Below are 15,913 nucleotides of genomic sequence, written 5' to 3'. Positions count from 1 at the left end.
CGTGTCTTTAACAGACCAACTGTATTAGTTTAAGATGTCACCTCATCCACTCACCCTAGAACCTGCAGTGATAAACTCCTACGTGTGTCACAGCACCGACAGAATAAGACGAGCACTTGCACCCTGCGCAAGGGTTGCACCTTAAGCCCTGCTCAGGGAGCAGCTGAACTTCACAGAATCACAGAATGTTAGGGATTGGAAGGGACCTCGAAAGATCATCTAGTCCAACCCCCCTGCCAGAGCCAGACCACCTAGAGTAGATCACACAGGAACACGTCCAGGCAGGTTTTGAATGTCTCCAGAGAAGGAGACTCCACAACCTCTCTGGGCAGCCTGTTCCAGTGCTCTGTCACTCTCACAATAAAATAGTTTTTCCTTATCTTCACATGGAATCTCCTGTGCTCCAGCTTGCACCCGTTGCCCCTTGTCCTATCACTGGCCGTCACTGAGAAGAGCCCGGCTCCATCCTCCTGACACTCGCCCTTTATGTATTTATAAACATCAATGAGGTCACTCCTCAGTCTCCTCCTCTCCAAGCTAAAGAGACCCAGCTCCCTCAGCTTTTCAGCATGAGGGAGATGTTCCACCCCTTCATCATCTTTGTGGCTCTGCGCTGGACTCTTTCAAGCAGTTCCCTGCCCTTCTTGAACTGAGGGGCCCGGAACTGGACACACTATTCCAGATGCAGTCTCACCAGGGCAGAGTAGAAGGGGAGGAGAACCTCTCTCGACCTACTGACCACGCCCCTTCTAATACACCCCAGGATGCCATTGGCCTTCTTGGCCATGAGGGCACATTGCTGGCTCATGGCCATGCTGCTGTCCACCAGGACCCCCAGGTCCCTTTCCCCTACACTACTCTTAACAGCTCAGTCCCCAACCTAGACTGGTACATGAGGTTGTTCTTTCCCAGATGCAAGACTCTGCACTTGCCCTTGTATTTCATTAAATTTCTCCTCACCCAGCTTTCCAGCCTGTCCAGGTCTCACTGAATGGCAGCACAGCCTTCTGGTGGCAGCCACTCCTCCCAGTTCTGTGTCATCAGCAAACCTGCTGTCAGTGCACTCTGTTCCCTCGTCCAGGTCATCAGCAAACCTGCTGTCAGTGCACTCTGTTCCCTCGTCCAGGTCATTGATGAATATATTGAATAGCACCGGTCCCAGTACTGACCCCTGATCCCAGTACCAACTTCAAACACAGCTTTGCCCAGAAGCCCAGACTCCCACTCTGTGGTGATGATCTCTAGCAAGGGGGCGGAGAGGACAGCTCTTGTATTTAGAAAGCAAAGGAATGAAATCAGCCAAAGGTAAAAGAGGAAACTGCCTCATTTATTTTTAGGGAACTGTAAAGGGCTCAGACACCAATGGCAGCCGATAGTTCAAATCCTTACTGCTAATAACGTATAGTCTGCACAGAGGCAGCTTAAGATTCTTTTTCTACCCTACCCTTATTCCTACATCCCTAATTCTGCAGAAATAGTATTCCACCATTAACAGGATTTTATAGGGCCAAGAGATGCAAAAATGAAAATACAATGCATCAAATCACAGCATTATTGCAAGACCTTTTCCCTCAGATGTGGCTCCTGCCTTCCACCATCCTTGCCGTAATTACACGCCATACGCTGTGCACCACTTTCCCAAACCCAGTCATTCACCCGAAAAACTTAACTAAAATGCTCAGCTGCTGCTCTTCACCCTGCCTTGAACCCACAGGTGCTGCTGGTATGGAGAGCAGCCCTAGAGACAAGGGGCTGTGAATTAAATTACTGGGGAAAAAAAACCCTCCTCCACCGAGACTCACTCCCTGCTTCCTTTGTTTCGAGGGGCTTCGAGGCTTAGACAGAGTTTCCACCCTGGGCTCCTCCGCTTGACACACCAGAATAAATCCGCACAGCACAAACAAGCCACCACAGTGAAGCACGTGGTGTTTCCACCTCATTGTTTCAACAGATGCTTCCAGCCGCAGAAACCGCAAACCCAAACCACAGGAAAGCCCAGCCAACTCACCTGCCACAAGGCACAGACACAGAAAATGCACTGACCTGACGACACACACGATTCTGTGAAACAGAAACTCTTAATGGGGTGTTGCAGACCATAGCTGTATGGAAATGAAAGATGTATGCAGAGAAAGATCACCCCTCTCCTTGCTTATCCTGCCCTAGCATAGTGTAACACCAAAAAGATTAGATCTGTATTTAATATGCCACGTAAACAGCCTTGCTTGGTAGGTTAGTTTGCAGGTCAGTTTCACAAGACACCTGGCTCCTTGTCTTTTCCCTGATGGACCAGGCACTTTGCACCTAGCCAGCAAAGCCAAGTCAGTCACTTTGTACCAGCAATGCCTGCCCAACCAGCAACCACGCCCTTGAAGAAGAACTGAAAGACTGATACAGAGGAACATCCTGCCCAAGAGGCCAATTTTGGTCATACTCTGTTTTGGAGCAGTCAGAATAACAACAGATAATAGTGTCCTTACAAGAAGTACCCCCATTGTAATACGCAAAATCACAGCCCTTAGTTAGAAGACCCCTGCCCAAAAGAGACACCAACCCTCTGAACATGCGGAATAATTAAGTTGTGTAATTGTATGCAAATTACTAACCAACCACACAAACCTGGGAGGTGTTGAGGGCAGGAAATACTGAAGTAAAAGTGTATATAAACTGTAGAGTGAAACAAGGAGGTGTCCTAGCTTTGGGTAATTTCCACCCAGCACCTTTTTCTGTGTAGAACTGAAATAAATATATCACAGCTGTGTGCGTACGATTGGCTTATTGCACACCAGGCACAGGACCCCGCTTGTGGGCCAACACTGGGATTTGGAGTTACCTTCACAGCTGAGTTGCAACATAAGCTGAAGTACATAGTTGAAAGGCAAAAGGAATGATTTTGAGAAGGGTCCTTGTGACACACCAATTCCGTCAGAGAAAAAAAATGTTCAAAAAAACCTCAAGAAGCAGCCAAAGCAAAGGGGAATTGATTTTTAAATGCATACTTGGATTTCAAAGCCCTTTTACTGGAAAAGGTGTTTCTTTACCTGTAAATAAAGTGTTTTCCAATACGGCACGCTAAAGTTTTGTAGAAGCGTGGTCACTGATACGTGCAGGAGGCTGGAGGATTTTCCAGGTTCTAATCAAGCATATCGTGTTTCGGAGAGGCCAAGATGTCTGCTCCTGCAGCAGGAGAGATCTGGACAAACACTTCAGCTCTCAGATACGTTCAGAGCAACGCAAATCCACCTCTACTCACACCCAGCAGGCGCATTAAAAGAAAAGAAAGAGCAGAAGCTAAGAGAACTGCGTTTCTACGGCTGGCCTTGGTGTTTTGTGCCAGGCTAGGAGAAGCACACTTTCATCCTGTTCAAGTGTTTCAGCTCTTCAAAGCAGAGCATAGTGCCCTTTTCAACAGAGAGCCATCTGACCGCATCTCGCCAACACTCTTGTTGCTTTACTTAAAAATCACCACGTTCTCATAGCTGTATGAGATGCAAAAGCATTCCTCTGTAAATTGATTTTTTTCTCTTTTTCCAGGCAAAGGGCTCAGCAACTTATACAAAAAAAAATTCTTCCTTACACAGAGAAAAAAATATCTCTAATTTTTAGAAAAAAATGCATTTCTCTAACAACAGGACTATTGTAAAACACTTCTACCACCTAATGTGGCTCACAGGAAATAAAGAGAGCAGTTGCTAGAAGCAAAAAATTCACTCTTCCCCCAAGAAGGCTAAAACATCATCCCAAAGACTTGTATGATCATGAAAACGAGAACCCCAAATGTGGTTTTAAACCTTGCCTTCAGCTGCCCTGTCCCTGTTTTCCCTGTTATGCTATATTCCAACTGCTTGGGACACTCAAACTCCAGGGAGAAGACTCAAAAATTGGCCACCTTGCTGGTTTGAAATCTCTCCTCCCTTCTGGCATGGAGATCAGAGGCCAAGGTGATGACCATGTCTTGCAAAAGCCTCTAATGGGTCTAAGGACCGACTGGCACAGCCAGGGAGGGCAACACCATGGGTCAGCGCGACCGGCTGGGATCCCCACGAGCGAGTGGTCCCGCTGCATCCCAAGCCTCCCAGGCACCGAGCCAACAGAGAACTTCCAGAAGAATAAGGCGGCTTTGCAAGGAGCAACTCTTAGAGCAAAGGGCAGCACAGGACACTGATAACTCTTCAATAAACAGGAGACACATACTAGCCTTCCCGGCCTCTTGAGGGTACGTCATCTCCTGCATTAAAAAAAAAAATACAGAGGACCAATGGCAACATTAGAGGGCAGCGGTGCTTCTCTGTTCCTGGGATTTTTTTTAATCTGCTTTTAATGTTTTCCAGAAGACCTACTCCAGTCCAAACTGGGGGAAGCCAGACTGCCTTACTGCCCATCTTAAACAAGAGATGTACTAGAAGGAAATCACCAGAGGGAGAGTTTTCCCTCCTTCAAGGCAGTTGCTACCCTATAACCAATTTAATTAGCCTATAACATATTACACAAAGCTTTATGATATGTAACAAAGCTATAGTTACGAACTGCAGGAAAAAAAACTGGACAAACTTCTGGGGCAAACAAAGCACAAAATAGAAACAGCTGGTTTTTTCTAATTTTTTTTTTTTTTTTTTCTAAAGTGGTCATATGTTTTGTCATCAAAACACAAAAGACAGTTGTTTCTTTTTTTTTTTTTTTTTATTATATAGGCATATGTAATTAATTCTAAATGACCAGAAGTGCAAACACGCAGGAGCCATTCCAGGACCGGCAGCTGGCCCGTCAAGGATCACACCTGCTGCAGCATCGATACAAAACTTACTGTTCTTTAAAAAGCCACATTCAAAATCTGAGAATGTTTGCCCTATACTGACTGAACTCCCCTGCAAAGCCATAGGGATTGTGAAGAGCTGTTTTCTGGGATATACAAGTGTAAGTTTTTCCCTCTCCTACAGGAAATTAGCTTCTCTGCTAAAACACGAGTATGCAAAATAGAAAGTTGAGTTGGGTTTTTTTTTCCTGTGGATCTCTGCCACTACACATTTCCATCTGCAGTTTTTAGGGGAAGGAGGTTACCAAGAATAATTGCTGTTTCTTTTTATTGCTTGTGCCTTTTGTAGAACAAGTTTGTCATTTGGTAGAAAGCCTGACCACAGTCCTGATAATACAATCACTGATCAGTCCCATTAGAGAGGGATAGGCAGTTCAGTAACCAGTTCCCAAGCAAGTCAGAAGAAGCCTGGGTTCAAGCTCTACCCCATTCTCTCCCAGAAAGTTGAATAAATGCAGGAAATTAATATTAAAAGTTGACAAGACTGCCATCCGTCTCCTCTGTTACGTGTTGCAAGGGATTTGAGTGGTTACAAGTTCCCCATAGTCTTTTAACCAACCTCTGCAATGAGGACAATTACAAGAATACTTTGGAAACACTCTACAGACGTCCCAACGTACTTAGGGTAAGGACTCATCCTGTAAGCATGCATCAGCTGCTTTGAAATTGCTTTTCATATTTTTATCTTGCTCTCTGTCAGGTAGCACCTAACAGCACAGGCACGCAGTTTGCTCGCTAATGCGCTGCCAGCACTCTTTGTTCTGCCTGCTTCTGGTGTCACCCGCAGGCAGGGAAAACAGTTTGAGGAGAAAGGGTTTTGTTTCTTTACTTCCATAGACTGAGTTAGTTATTATGGGAACATCACGTTACTCCACTCATCTACTAGGGTAACTTGTTCTTCACATAATTAAGGACTCGACTCTGCTCTGGTGAGACCCCACCTGCAGTGCTGCGTCCAGCTTTGGGGTCCCCTGCAAAAAAAGGACATAGACCTGTTGGAAAAAGTCTGGAGGAGGGCCATGAAGACGATCAGAGGGCTGGAGCACCTCTCCTAGGTGCTAGCCTAGAAGACAGGCTGACAGAGTTGTTCACCCTGAAGAAGTGAAGGCTCTGGGGGAGACCTTCTAGCAGCCTTCCAGTGCTTAAAGGGGGCTACAGGAAAGGTGGGGAGGGACTCTTGATCAGGGAGTGTAGTGATAGGACAAGGGTTAATGGTTTTAAACTGAAAGGGGGGAGATTTAGATTAGATGCAAGGAAGAAATTCTTCACCCTGAGGGTGGTGAGACACTGGCACAGGCTGCCCAGAGAAGCTGTGGCTGCCCCCTCCCTGGCAGTGTTTGAGGCCAGGCTGGATGGGGCTTTGAGCAACCTGGTCTAGTGGAAGGTGTCCCTGTCCATGGTAGGGGGTTGGAATTGGATGATCTTTAAGGCCCCTTCCAACCCAAACCAGTCTATCATTCTATCATTCATTCTTCCAGCCTGAATCCATCCATAACAAAACCTGCAGGGTATACTCAACACCTGCATTTAACTTGGCACTTCCAACTCCAAGCCCAGGGCAGATGACCATTAAGATGCTGAATGCTCAAGAAAATAAAAAAGTAATGCTATGCACATACAACCTGCACATCAAGCCTCTCCTTTGGTTCTGCTCTGAAGCCATTTGAGCTGCAAATTTCTCTTTAGCATTAAAATTTTTAGTATTTGCTTCTTGGTGCTGTTGACCAAGACTTGGAGGAGTTGTCAAAACGCAAGAGGGCGAGACCACCATGCAGAAGGACCTCAACTAGCTGGAGAAACAGGATGGGATCTAACTGCATCTGCCAGTACTGTCAGGGCAGTTACAGAGAAGATGACACCATACCAGATGTCTCAGAGATGTTCAGTGAAAAGGGAAGCGGTGACTGTCAAGCTGCAACCAGGTAAATTCTGTCTGTCTGTTCCCTCGAGACTGGGGCAGCCCCGGGACAGGGCCCAGACAGGTGGTGACACATCCATCCTTGCAAACTTTCAGTGCTTGAGTGAACAAGGTGCTAAGCAACCTCATCTACCTTTAAATTTAGCCCTGCTCTGAACGTAGGTTTGGACCAGAGGCTTGCTGAAGCACAGAACCTAAATCTTCCCGTAATTTTAAGTTCAGTGGTACACCTTGCAACATTGTACTGCAGATACTGTCTGGACTGGCGCCTGCCAGTCTGTTGCAAAATAAAAAACAGAAGCAATGCATGAATGTCATTGATTTCTTCATAAAGTTACCACAAATAATGGTATGTAGATTTAGAAATAGGTGCTCTTTATTTGACTTGACATAACTTCAAAAAAATATTATAAAATTGTTACTTACAATGTTTTTATGTGCACTGTAGTTATCTTTCCATATTATGACCACGTGAAGCCCATGTATATGACCAAGTCTCCAGTCTTGTTGGTTATCCTAGGAAGCTGCCATCCATGTCAGGACCACAGCACTCCCTTTCAGCATTACAACCTTTGCCAACAAGCAGCCACAGATCGGGTGAACCCAGGTTGCAAAGGAGCCTAGGTAGAAAGCGTAGGTTACCCAAATAAAGAGATGGAGAAGAGGAAATCTGGGTGGACATGGCCAAGGAAACAAGCTATATGAAAAGCATGCAGCAGAGATCTGCATGTCAGAGAGCAGAGCAAGAATGGACTTGTCGAGTCAGAAGAAAGGGATGCTGCGAAGGTTCAGACTTAAAATGAGAGCCTGGCTGGAGGTTTGAGGTTTAGCTAGAGAGAAAAAGCCAGTTTTTAAATGAAGCAATGAGCAAGCCTTAAAAATTAGACTTCGGTGAAGACCCACAAGAATCCTCAGTTTGAAGGGGACGTGTTTCTAGGCATGCCCTCACATGAAAGGCATCCATGTTTCTGAAACTACAGAAGGGTTTGTATTCCACATGAAGTTAGTGGGGAAAGGCACTGCATGGGATCAGAAAGACTCGCTTAGACACTTCGACACAGGGCTTTAGCAGCCATCCACCAAAGTTGCCATCATCCTTGCACATCTAACAGTAAAGCAAGAGGGAAGCCAGCATCTTGGGATGTTCTTGGGTGTGCAAAGAAAGTAAGCAAGCAGAACTCCAAAGTGCAACACTAACTAGCAAGGGGAGCTGTCAACGAATGAAGCCATCATATTAAGAGCAGCAGGGAGCACTAGATCTAGACAGGTTCTGTGTACATGCTTCAAATCTGAGCGAGTCACTCAACAGAGAAGGGAGAGTCACAAGCAGAATGCAATTCACACCACATTTTCCTTTATAGATGTATAAAGTTAAGATAGACTAATTTCTCCCAAGGGAAAAAAAAAAATTCTGCAGGAGAAAGGGAACTTAAACTAATTTTATGATCTGCAAAATGCATTTTTTATTACCACTTAGTCTGTATACATTGCCTGCTTTTTCACCTGCCTACAGGGGAGCTCCAGCACAGGGTCGTAATTAAAGAGTTCAAGAACATTTCCATTTAATAGGAAACATTTACCCTCCTCACTTTTTACAAGTCTAGCCTTTCCAAAGGAGTATTATACAGCAAGTAAAATTAGCCCATGGGACTTGATAAGCCTTGGGATTGATTTCCGATTCTCAAACTCAGCTGAAACAATGCTGCCTCCAAACCACAAGTCAAAACCACATGAGACGTGCAGTATGTGCTCCATCAATGTCCGACAGGATGGCTGAACACCCCAGCACATAGGCAGGTGTCCCAAATGCTGCACGCACAACCTTGGAGCACTATCTGCTCTGCAGGCTGCCTATTACTCAGCTCAATAACTCTTGGGAGTGGATGAAGCCCCCAGCTGAGGGATGAAATGAGAGGATAGACTAGCACCTCTAACAGGACTGAAGATTAATGGATCAAAGACCTAGCCAGTCCAGTATGGTGTCTCCAACATCAGATGACACCAGGTACAGAGGCAGAGTCCAAGAAAACAGTCCCTGTGTTGCACTTAACAGCCCCCCATTTTCTCAAGCCTCAAAAATTTGCGGTTTAGGGATCTCTTTATCCACACTCAGGACTTTTTAGTGTCAGTCTCTCCATTGATTTATCTTCCATGAATTCATCCAGTTGCTCTTTGAACTCAGGCAAACTTCTAAGGTCCACAGCCCTTGTTTTCACCATCTGAAGAACTCCGTATGATCAATGACTGCGCAGCTTCATTAGCCAACTTTGTCCAGATTGCTTTTGGGCAGAAGGGACCAGATCCTTCAAACTTCACTGTTTCTTCCTTCCCCATGGAACGGACCATATATTATCTTCAGCAAATTATCTCCACACAAAAGCCACTATCACATTACAGCTGCAAAGTTCCTTCAAGAGCCTTTGGTGAAGGAACTTCATTAAACATCACTGGACAATTTAAGCAAGCCACACAAAACCAGATCATCTCCCTGCATGGCTGCCAAGTCCCTTGCAGAGCTCCTACAGACTTGCAATGCCTAGCTTCCTTCACTTACCAAATATGTCTCTCCTTACATCACATTTATCAATGTATCCACTATTATTTAGAACAAGCTTTTTGGTTTTAAACTGATTAAGAGATGTTCCCACACCAGCGCACACCAACCTCACCAGCAGTCAACAGACTACAAAAAGCTGATTCTGTTTTATGAACAGGAGAACAGACCACAAGGCGAGATGATTTGCCCAGATCAGGTATCAAAAACAGAACAATCCATACATCCTTGCTCAGTTTCCCAATTTAACCATAACATATATTATCTTCCACTGCTTCCAGCAAGTTTCCCAGGTGTGTAAAGCAACATAAAAGTATCAATATTCAACACAAGGACAAGCTTTGAAATAGAACCAGAGCAAGCCCATCCTAGCAAGATAATGATGGTTCAATGTTCATTTCTGCACTTTCAAATTCAAAGGAAACTGTGAATGGAATTCCAGCTTTATTCCTCAGACAAGTTTTCAAGCTACAGAGACCCCCAGAAATCAGTTTTATCCCCAAGATTTCAATTAAAATATTGCCAAATCTTCTTTTCAGTGAGTTCTAACAAAACAAGTGAAAGAGAATGACTTCCTAACAGGCTACATCAAATGCAGCCTCAATAGCCCACTAACCCTTACTCAGAGATGCTCAGAAAAAAAAGCACGTCCAGTTACAAAGCCAGCTTTTCTTCATTCCTCACCCTACCTATTGCTCCAAGCAGTTCAGAAAGTACAGAAGGAGATACAAGAGATAATCAGAGCACTGACATCAGCAGTACCTGAATAACCTATTATGGGAGACCTCCCCTATTGATCTGCTAATAGCCTCTTCAAACAGACCTCACACTCCAGGAACAGGAGAGCAGTGGTAAGAGGGTCCCAGTCAGAAAGCAATTACAGTAGCTGGACACGAGCACACTTGTTTTTCAAGAGGATGGAGCTACTTCTCAGGTCAGCATGCGTCTTGGCTTTTATCCCACTCTCAATACAGCTTTGTCCTCTTGGACCACGTTTTGAGGCCAGACCCTTCAAAAAGTGGGACTCGGCACTGATTCTCAGCAAACCCCAGGCATTGCTGCTGCGTGACATGGTACGGCAATACAGCTCGGAAGATGGCTCCCTCCTCCCCTGTTGAAACTCGTCTGAGCCGCACAGCTCAAGCTGTCAGCTCTGGGCACTTTGCAGGCTTCTTTCAACATTTCTTCTTCAACTTCACATCTTCAAAGTTCACATTACAGAGAAGAAAAGCAGTTGTTCCCATGAAATCTCTCCTTCTGCATCCAAGACACGCACTTTCTGCAATGCAGTCAAGTATTCTGCCCATTCTTCCTCCAAATAAGCCAGGACTTATGGCTCCTGCCATTCCCATATAGTCTGACAAACTTATCAGCAGCCTCCTTTCCGACATCTTCCCACTTCTTCCGGTGTAACACAAAAAAAGAGCAATTTTCTGAACACCGGAAATTTGGAAGCATCTAGAAATCCAGAACATGGCTTCAAGAAAGCTAGCAAAGTTGCAGGAAACATGCCAGGCACCTCTAAATATCTGGATCACTTCGTTTCCACCTAGAATTTATTCACAAAGTGGGTAGCCTATTACTGCATCTCCTGCCAATACCTGGCTACAGTCAAATCTGCCTGCAATTTAGGGGCATAGGCTTAATTACACCGGTAAATTAAAGCATCCATTTTCCCTGGCTCTGGAAGAACAGAAAGCATCTGGGCAAAAGATACATGATACTGGCTGACACATACTTGCTTTCCAAGCAGTAAAATACCTACACCTTTCCAAAACAACCACTCATGTCACACACAGTATCCATAACAGCCTCCTAAAGTACGTAATTTGTGGTGGGAAAACAAGTAAAATGCTTCAGGCTTGTGCACTGGCACTTTCAAAATACATAGTCTAAAGCTTTCCCTGTGGCACATGTGCTACCTTTGTGCACACAACCTATAAGCACCCAGTGGCCCTAGTCGCAATGAAGTCACAAAATCTCTCAAAATAATTCGGTTCTGGCACAAGGACCAGAGGACACCAAATTCAATCACCCCAGGGAACACTCAGAACAGTTGCTGTCTATTACCTTCAGCACCTTCAGGGCGCACTGTCATTTATAGAAAATTCAAAGTGCCCATCTTCCCATGGGACCAGTTCAGGTTTGCCCACACCAAACACCAGCCAATTTGTCACGTGGTCTCTCACGACTGCCCCAGCTTCGTGTTTAACCTCTCAGCTCAATATCATCAGCACCATTTATTGGGTGTCAAACCTGTATCCCACCACTTGCTTCTAAGACTGCAGAATCACCACATTTCACAGTAACGGGCAGACGCTGTCCTGGACAGCATGCTAAATTTAATAAAAAAAATTCTGAAAAAAGATAAAAATAGCAAGTGACAAAGCTGAATGACAGTCACAAAATTCAGTGTCACTAAACTCAAGCTCATGCACTGAGGGGTGGAGACATCAGAGGGAACACACCATGTTATGCAGACACCATGACATCCCGCAATCAGCTATTAACACTCAGGAAACCTCTTGGAGTCACAGTGGGCCACTCTACATCATCATCCAAATGCTCAGAGGTGTCAAAGAAACAAATACAGCACCAGAAACCCTATGGGAAGAAGCAGTGAACAACCAGAGAGACCTTTCTACACCACAACACGAAGCCACATTGCTCACGTATCACCCCATCCGAAAGATTATGTGAAGCCTAGAGAAGGGGAACGGCAAAAATCAGGTCTATGAAATATATTGCATAGGAGGCACTAAACACAGATAGATCTTCAGCCTCAAAAAAAAAAAAAAAAAACCACTCCACCCAAAAAAAAGTAATCTAAAGAAGTCTAAAGATAACTGACAGGTGGACATGGAAAGGTTACCCACCAGTTTCTCAAGTAATGGGAATTAAGGAGACATACCTAGAAAAATACCTGTTACATGAGCAGACAAATAAGAACTAAGAGAAGGGAACATCTTTTCCATGTGTTTTTTAAGTAAACTATGGAACCCGTCATCAGAGAACATTAGAGAGACTAACAATAGAAACAGGTCCCCAAAGGAAAGAAGCAAATTCAGACTCAATGGCCTCTCTGACCTTCCGGTACCTCTGGCATGGGGCCGACACAGAACTAGGGAACCAAACTAAAAGGGAGAAATTCCACCCAAAAAAAACCCCAAACCAACCAACCAACTCACCCTCAAAAAACTCACACCATGCTGCTTCTTCAAAAGAACTGGAAGGAGAGGAGAAAAATTAATGGCCAAGATGAACACAATGGAGCAAGCTAAAAAGGACCGGACCCGAGTATGGCCAAGGAACCCAGCAAGCTCTGAACTCTGCTGCCTGGAGGCCAACAGCCAGGCTGTGCCAAGCCAGCACCTACTGACTGCTCGAATGGGAAATTACGAGGAGGTGCTCGCACTCGAAATGCCTTCTGCTACGCAACAAACACCAGCAAACTGGCCTTTTCACGTGAGAAAAATAATTTCTTATATATCTACCACCCCTGGTTATGAGGTAACTAGGACTTTGCCTGTCAGTGTGACCCTGCAGATATTACAGGCAGCTGGTAATTAATCTGTTCTCCATTAGGATAACCCAGCTGCATTTTTAAAACTCTGCAAGTGGTGAACAAATTGTATTAACGCGGCAAATTAACAAAAGAGGCAAAGGCTGCCAAAGTCAGCTGAAGCTTGGAGCTCAAGGAAGCAGCTGATAGAGTACTTTTGGCAAGAAACTAATCAAGCACTGCAGTTTCTGAAAGAAGTAACATGCTCGGCCCAGAAACTGCCAAATTTGGGAGTTTATGACTCCTCATCTTGGTGTCTCCTCTGCGTACCAGGGCCCTTCTGAGGAGTGCTTACAGGAAGAATTAACAAGATTCACACAGGTATCAAATCTGGGCTCTCCTCGGTGGCCTCCTATGCCAATATTCCTCAGCTTCACTTGACTTGGATATTCCAACAATTAACACAAGCTGGCCTGACAGCTTTAAAGTATAAAAGACTCACTGATGCTTCTGAAAACCCTTCAGGGAGTGATTTTCTTTTAAACACAATCCTAAATCAGCTTAATATGTTTAAAAACTTAACATGTTAGACTCCTTACATCCATCACTAAAATGCCAACATACCTGTCACACCTACAAATACGGGAATAATCATTAACTTATTCTTGGTTTTTTGACAGTTACTTTACTGTAATTTCAGATTCATAAACTTAGTCACTCATTAACACTTTCCCAGTGGGCTTCATCTCATGGAATCTAAACACTCTCCTCTCTTACTAAAGAGAGGTTATAAAAGCTTCATTTTTTTAAATATTTCCAGTAAGGGATACAAGCAGAAATGCAACTTCCAAATTTGGATACCCCCACTTTCTGTAAGTGTGATTCTTCGTGAGGTTATGCCTACCCTTGGCAACTGTGCTGGTAAAGGAGCTGGCTGGTAACCAACATCTCCCACCACGACGAGAAGGAAGGCAGCAGGAGCTGGGTCAGCCCAGCACCTGGCCATTCTGCAGAGCGATGGGATTCTGGGAGGGTAGGGGCACCCATCTTCTGCCTCAAATCTATCCCCCAGGGTTCCTCTGTCCATTTAAGAAAACTATCCTTCAATCCTTAATTTTGTCACCTCCGGAGACAACGCAGACTGATTTCAGAAATGCTCATGTCTCCAGATTTAAGGAGCGAGTTCCCCTTTGTCTGCCATAACCTTGTCTTTCAGCAAAGGTATGTTTCAGACTACACTTGGGTTTGTATCAGAAATCAGACTAGGTGCATACCACTGCAGTTCACTCACCCTGGCACAGTTTTCAACAGTGAAGCATCAAACAGCAGCTTACCATGGCTGAGCTCTCCCCAGCTAGAAACCCACCAGCACTCCAGTTCTGCCAGTCCCTCCAGTTCTGTTCTACAGAAGAGATTTCTTTCTTTAGATACACAGTTACACTGTGCTGCACTGGAAGCAGTTTTGGAAAGTAGACAGAAAACAGGAAAGGATTTTAAAAGCCAGAATCACAGATTTATTTTTTTTTTAACCCTGGCAATGTTACCACCCTGAACACAACAGGCAGCTTCTGCTCATCACAAAGACCCACCTACAGAGACCTTCTTGTTTGCCTTCCCCTCACCTTAACCCTTGGCAGACTCACCTCGCCTGAGTAACTGTATTTTCCTTTCAGGATCTGCCGATACAAGCGGGTGCGGTTGTCATCTTCAAAGGGCATTGTGCCGCTCAGGAGAATGTACGAGATAACACCCAGAGCCCACATGTCCACAGAGTTCGTGTACGGCTTCCTGACCAGGATCTCAGGAGCGATGTACTCCGGGGTCCCACACGTGGTTTTCATCAGGCAGTCATCTCCCTTCTTCCGAGCACTTGCCAGTCCAAAGTCTGTAATCATGATTTTGGAATCTGTTCCCGGATGGTAGTACAGCAGATTCTCTGGTTTTAAGTCCCGGTGCGTGATCCCCAGCGTGTGCAAGTACTTCACACCATCCAACACCATCTGCAGCACACGCGTGGCATCTCTCTCAGTGAAGGAACCTTTAGCGATGATCCGATCAAAGAGCTCTCCTCCGGTCGCCAATTCCATCACCATGTACACACGGTCCTGGGTCTCAAACACCTCAATAAGCTGGATTATATTGGTGTGCCGAACCCGCCGTAGCACACTAAGCTCCGACTCACACACTTCCCTCCCCTCCCGGTATTTGGTCTCTATCATCTTGATTGCGTACGGCTGCTTGGTAGCCTTGTGTTCCACCCGTACAACGCGGCTAAAACTCCCTCTCCCGATCAGAGCTTTAATGTCGTACTTGGCTGTCACTCGGGGGTCAAATTTGGCACGGTATTTAGCCACTTTGTTCTTGCGGGGTTCAGGCTGGTCCATGTGGGCAGGCAGGTGGTTCCCAGGATAGGGGTTAGCGCGATGCGGAGGTGAGGGAGAGCCAGCTTTGATGATGGCCCCACACTCATCTTTGATGAAATGCTTGTATATGTCACTGTGGCCTGTGTAAGGTTCGACTTTTTTAACCAGGTCTAGCTGCACATCCTTGGGGGGCTCAGGAAGCACTTTGCTTGTCCCACAGCCCATCACTGAATGGTGTTAATTCCCTATCAAGGCATCTTCCCAAGGCAGCAGCAGCAGCAACCACAGCCAGGGCAATTCCCACATTTAAACCTTAGCACAAGAATGAGAAGAAACATAAAGAGGAATTAGTGCAGCAAAGTTTCAAACTGGAAAAAACCACAAGTGCTTCGCATCTCGATGGAGCCATGCTACCGCACACGAAGAGCTGGTGATTTTCATGGTACCATACCGCAGAGCTTCGCTGCTTTCATCCCAAGCTAGTGAAGATAGCACCTATAAAAACTAGCCACGGTCTGTGCAAATCACCCAGGATCTTTATTAAGCATAGTTTGTTTAACGCTCCCAGCTGAGCACTGGAGTCGCAGAATGGATGAGGTTGGATGAGACCCCTGGAAGTCATCTTGCCCAGCCCCAATGATTCATAAAAATCAACTTAAGGAAAGAGTCAAGCATTTTCCTTTATTTTGTTTAATCTGCTAAACTTCCTAAGACAGCAGCCATTCTGAATCTTACAGTTTTGGAATTTCTCACTAGAAACTCC

General features: G+C 45.3%; 1 protein-coding gene across 1 annotated transcript in view; it reads right to left on the bottom strand.

Moving 5' to 3' along the window:
* The window catches only part of PSKH1 (protein serine kinase H1), a 30,400-nt gene extending 15,025 nt beyond the window's left edge, over nucleotides 1-15,375 (bottom strand). Inside the window, exon 1 of the mRNA XM_009957701.2 lies at nucleotides 14,431-15,375. Coding sequence (XP_009956003.1) covers nucleotides 14,431-15,375 — 945 coding nt within the window. The remainder of the gene's footprint in view (nucleotides 1-14,430) is intronic.
* Nucleotides 15,376-15,913: the final 538 nt, after the last annotated feature.

Source organism: Leptosomus discolor, chromosome 8 (assembly GCF_034619465.1).
Source record: "Leptosomus discolor isolate bLepDis1 chromosome 8, bLepDis1.hap2, whole genome shotgun sequence".
Classification (NCBI taxonomy): Eukaryota; Metazoa; Chordata; class Aves; order Leptosomiformes; family Leptosomidae; genus Leptosomus; species Leptosomus discolor.
This window is presented reverse-complemented; position numbering and strand designations above follow the sequence as displayed.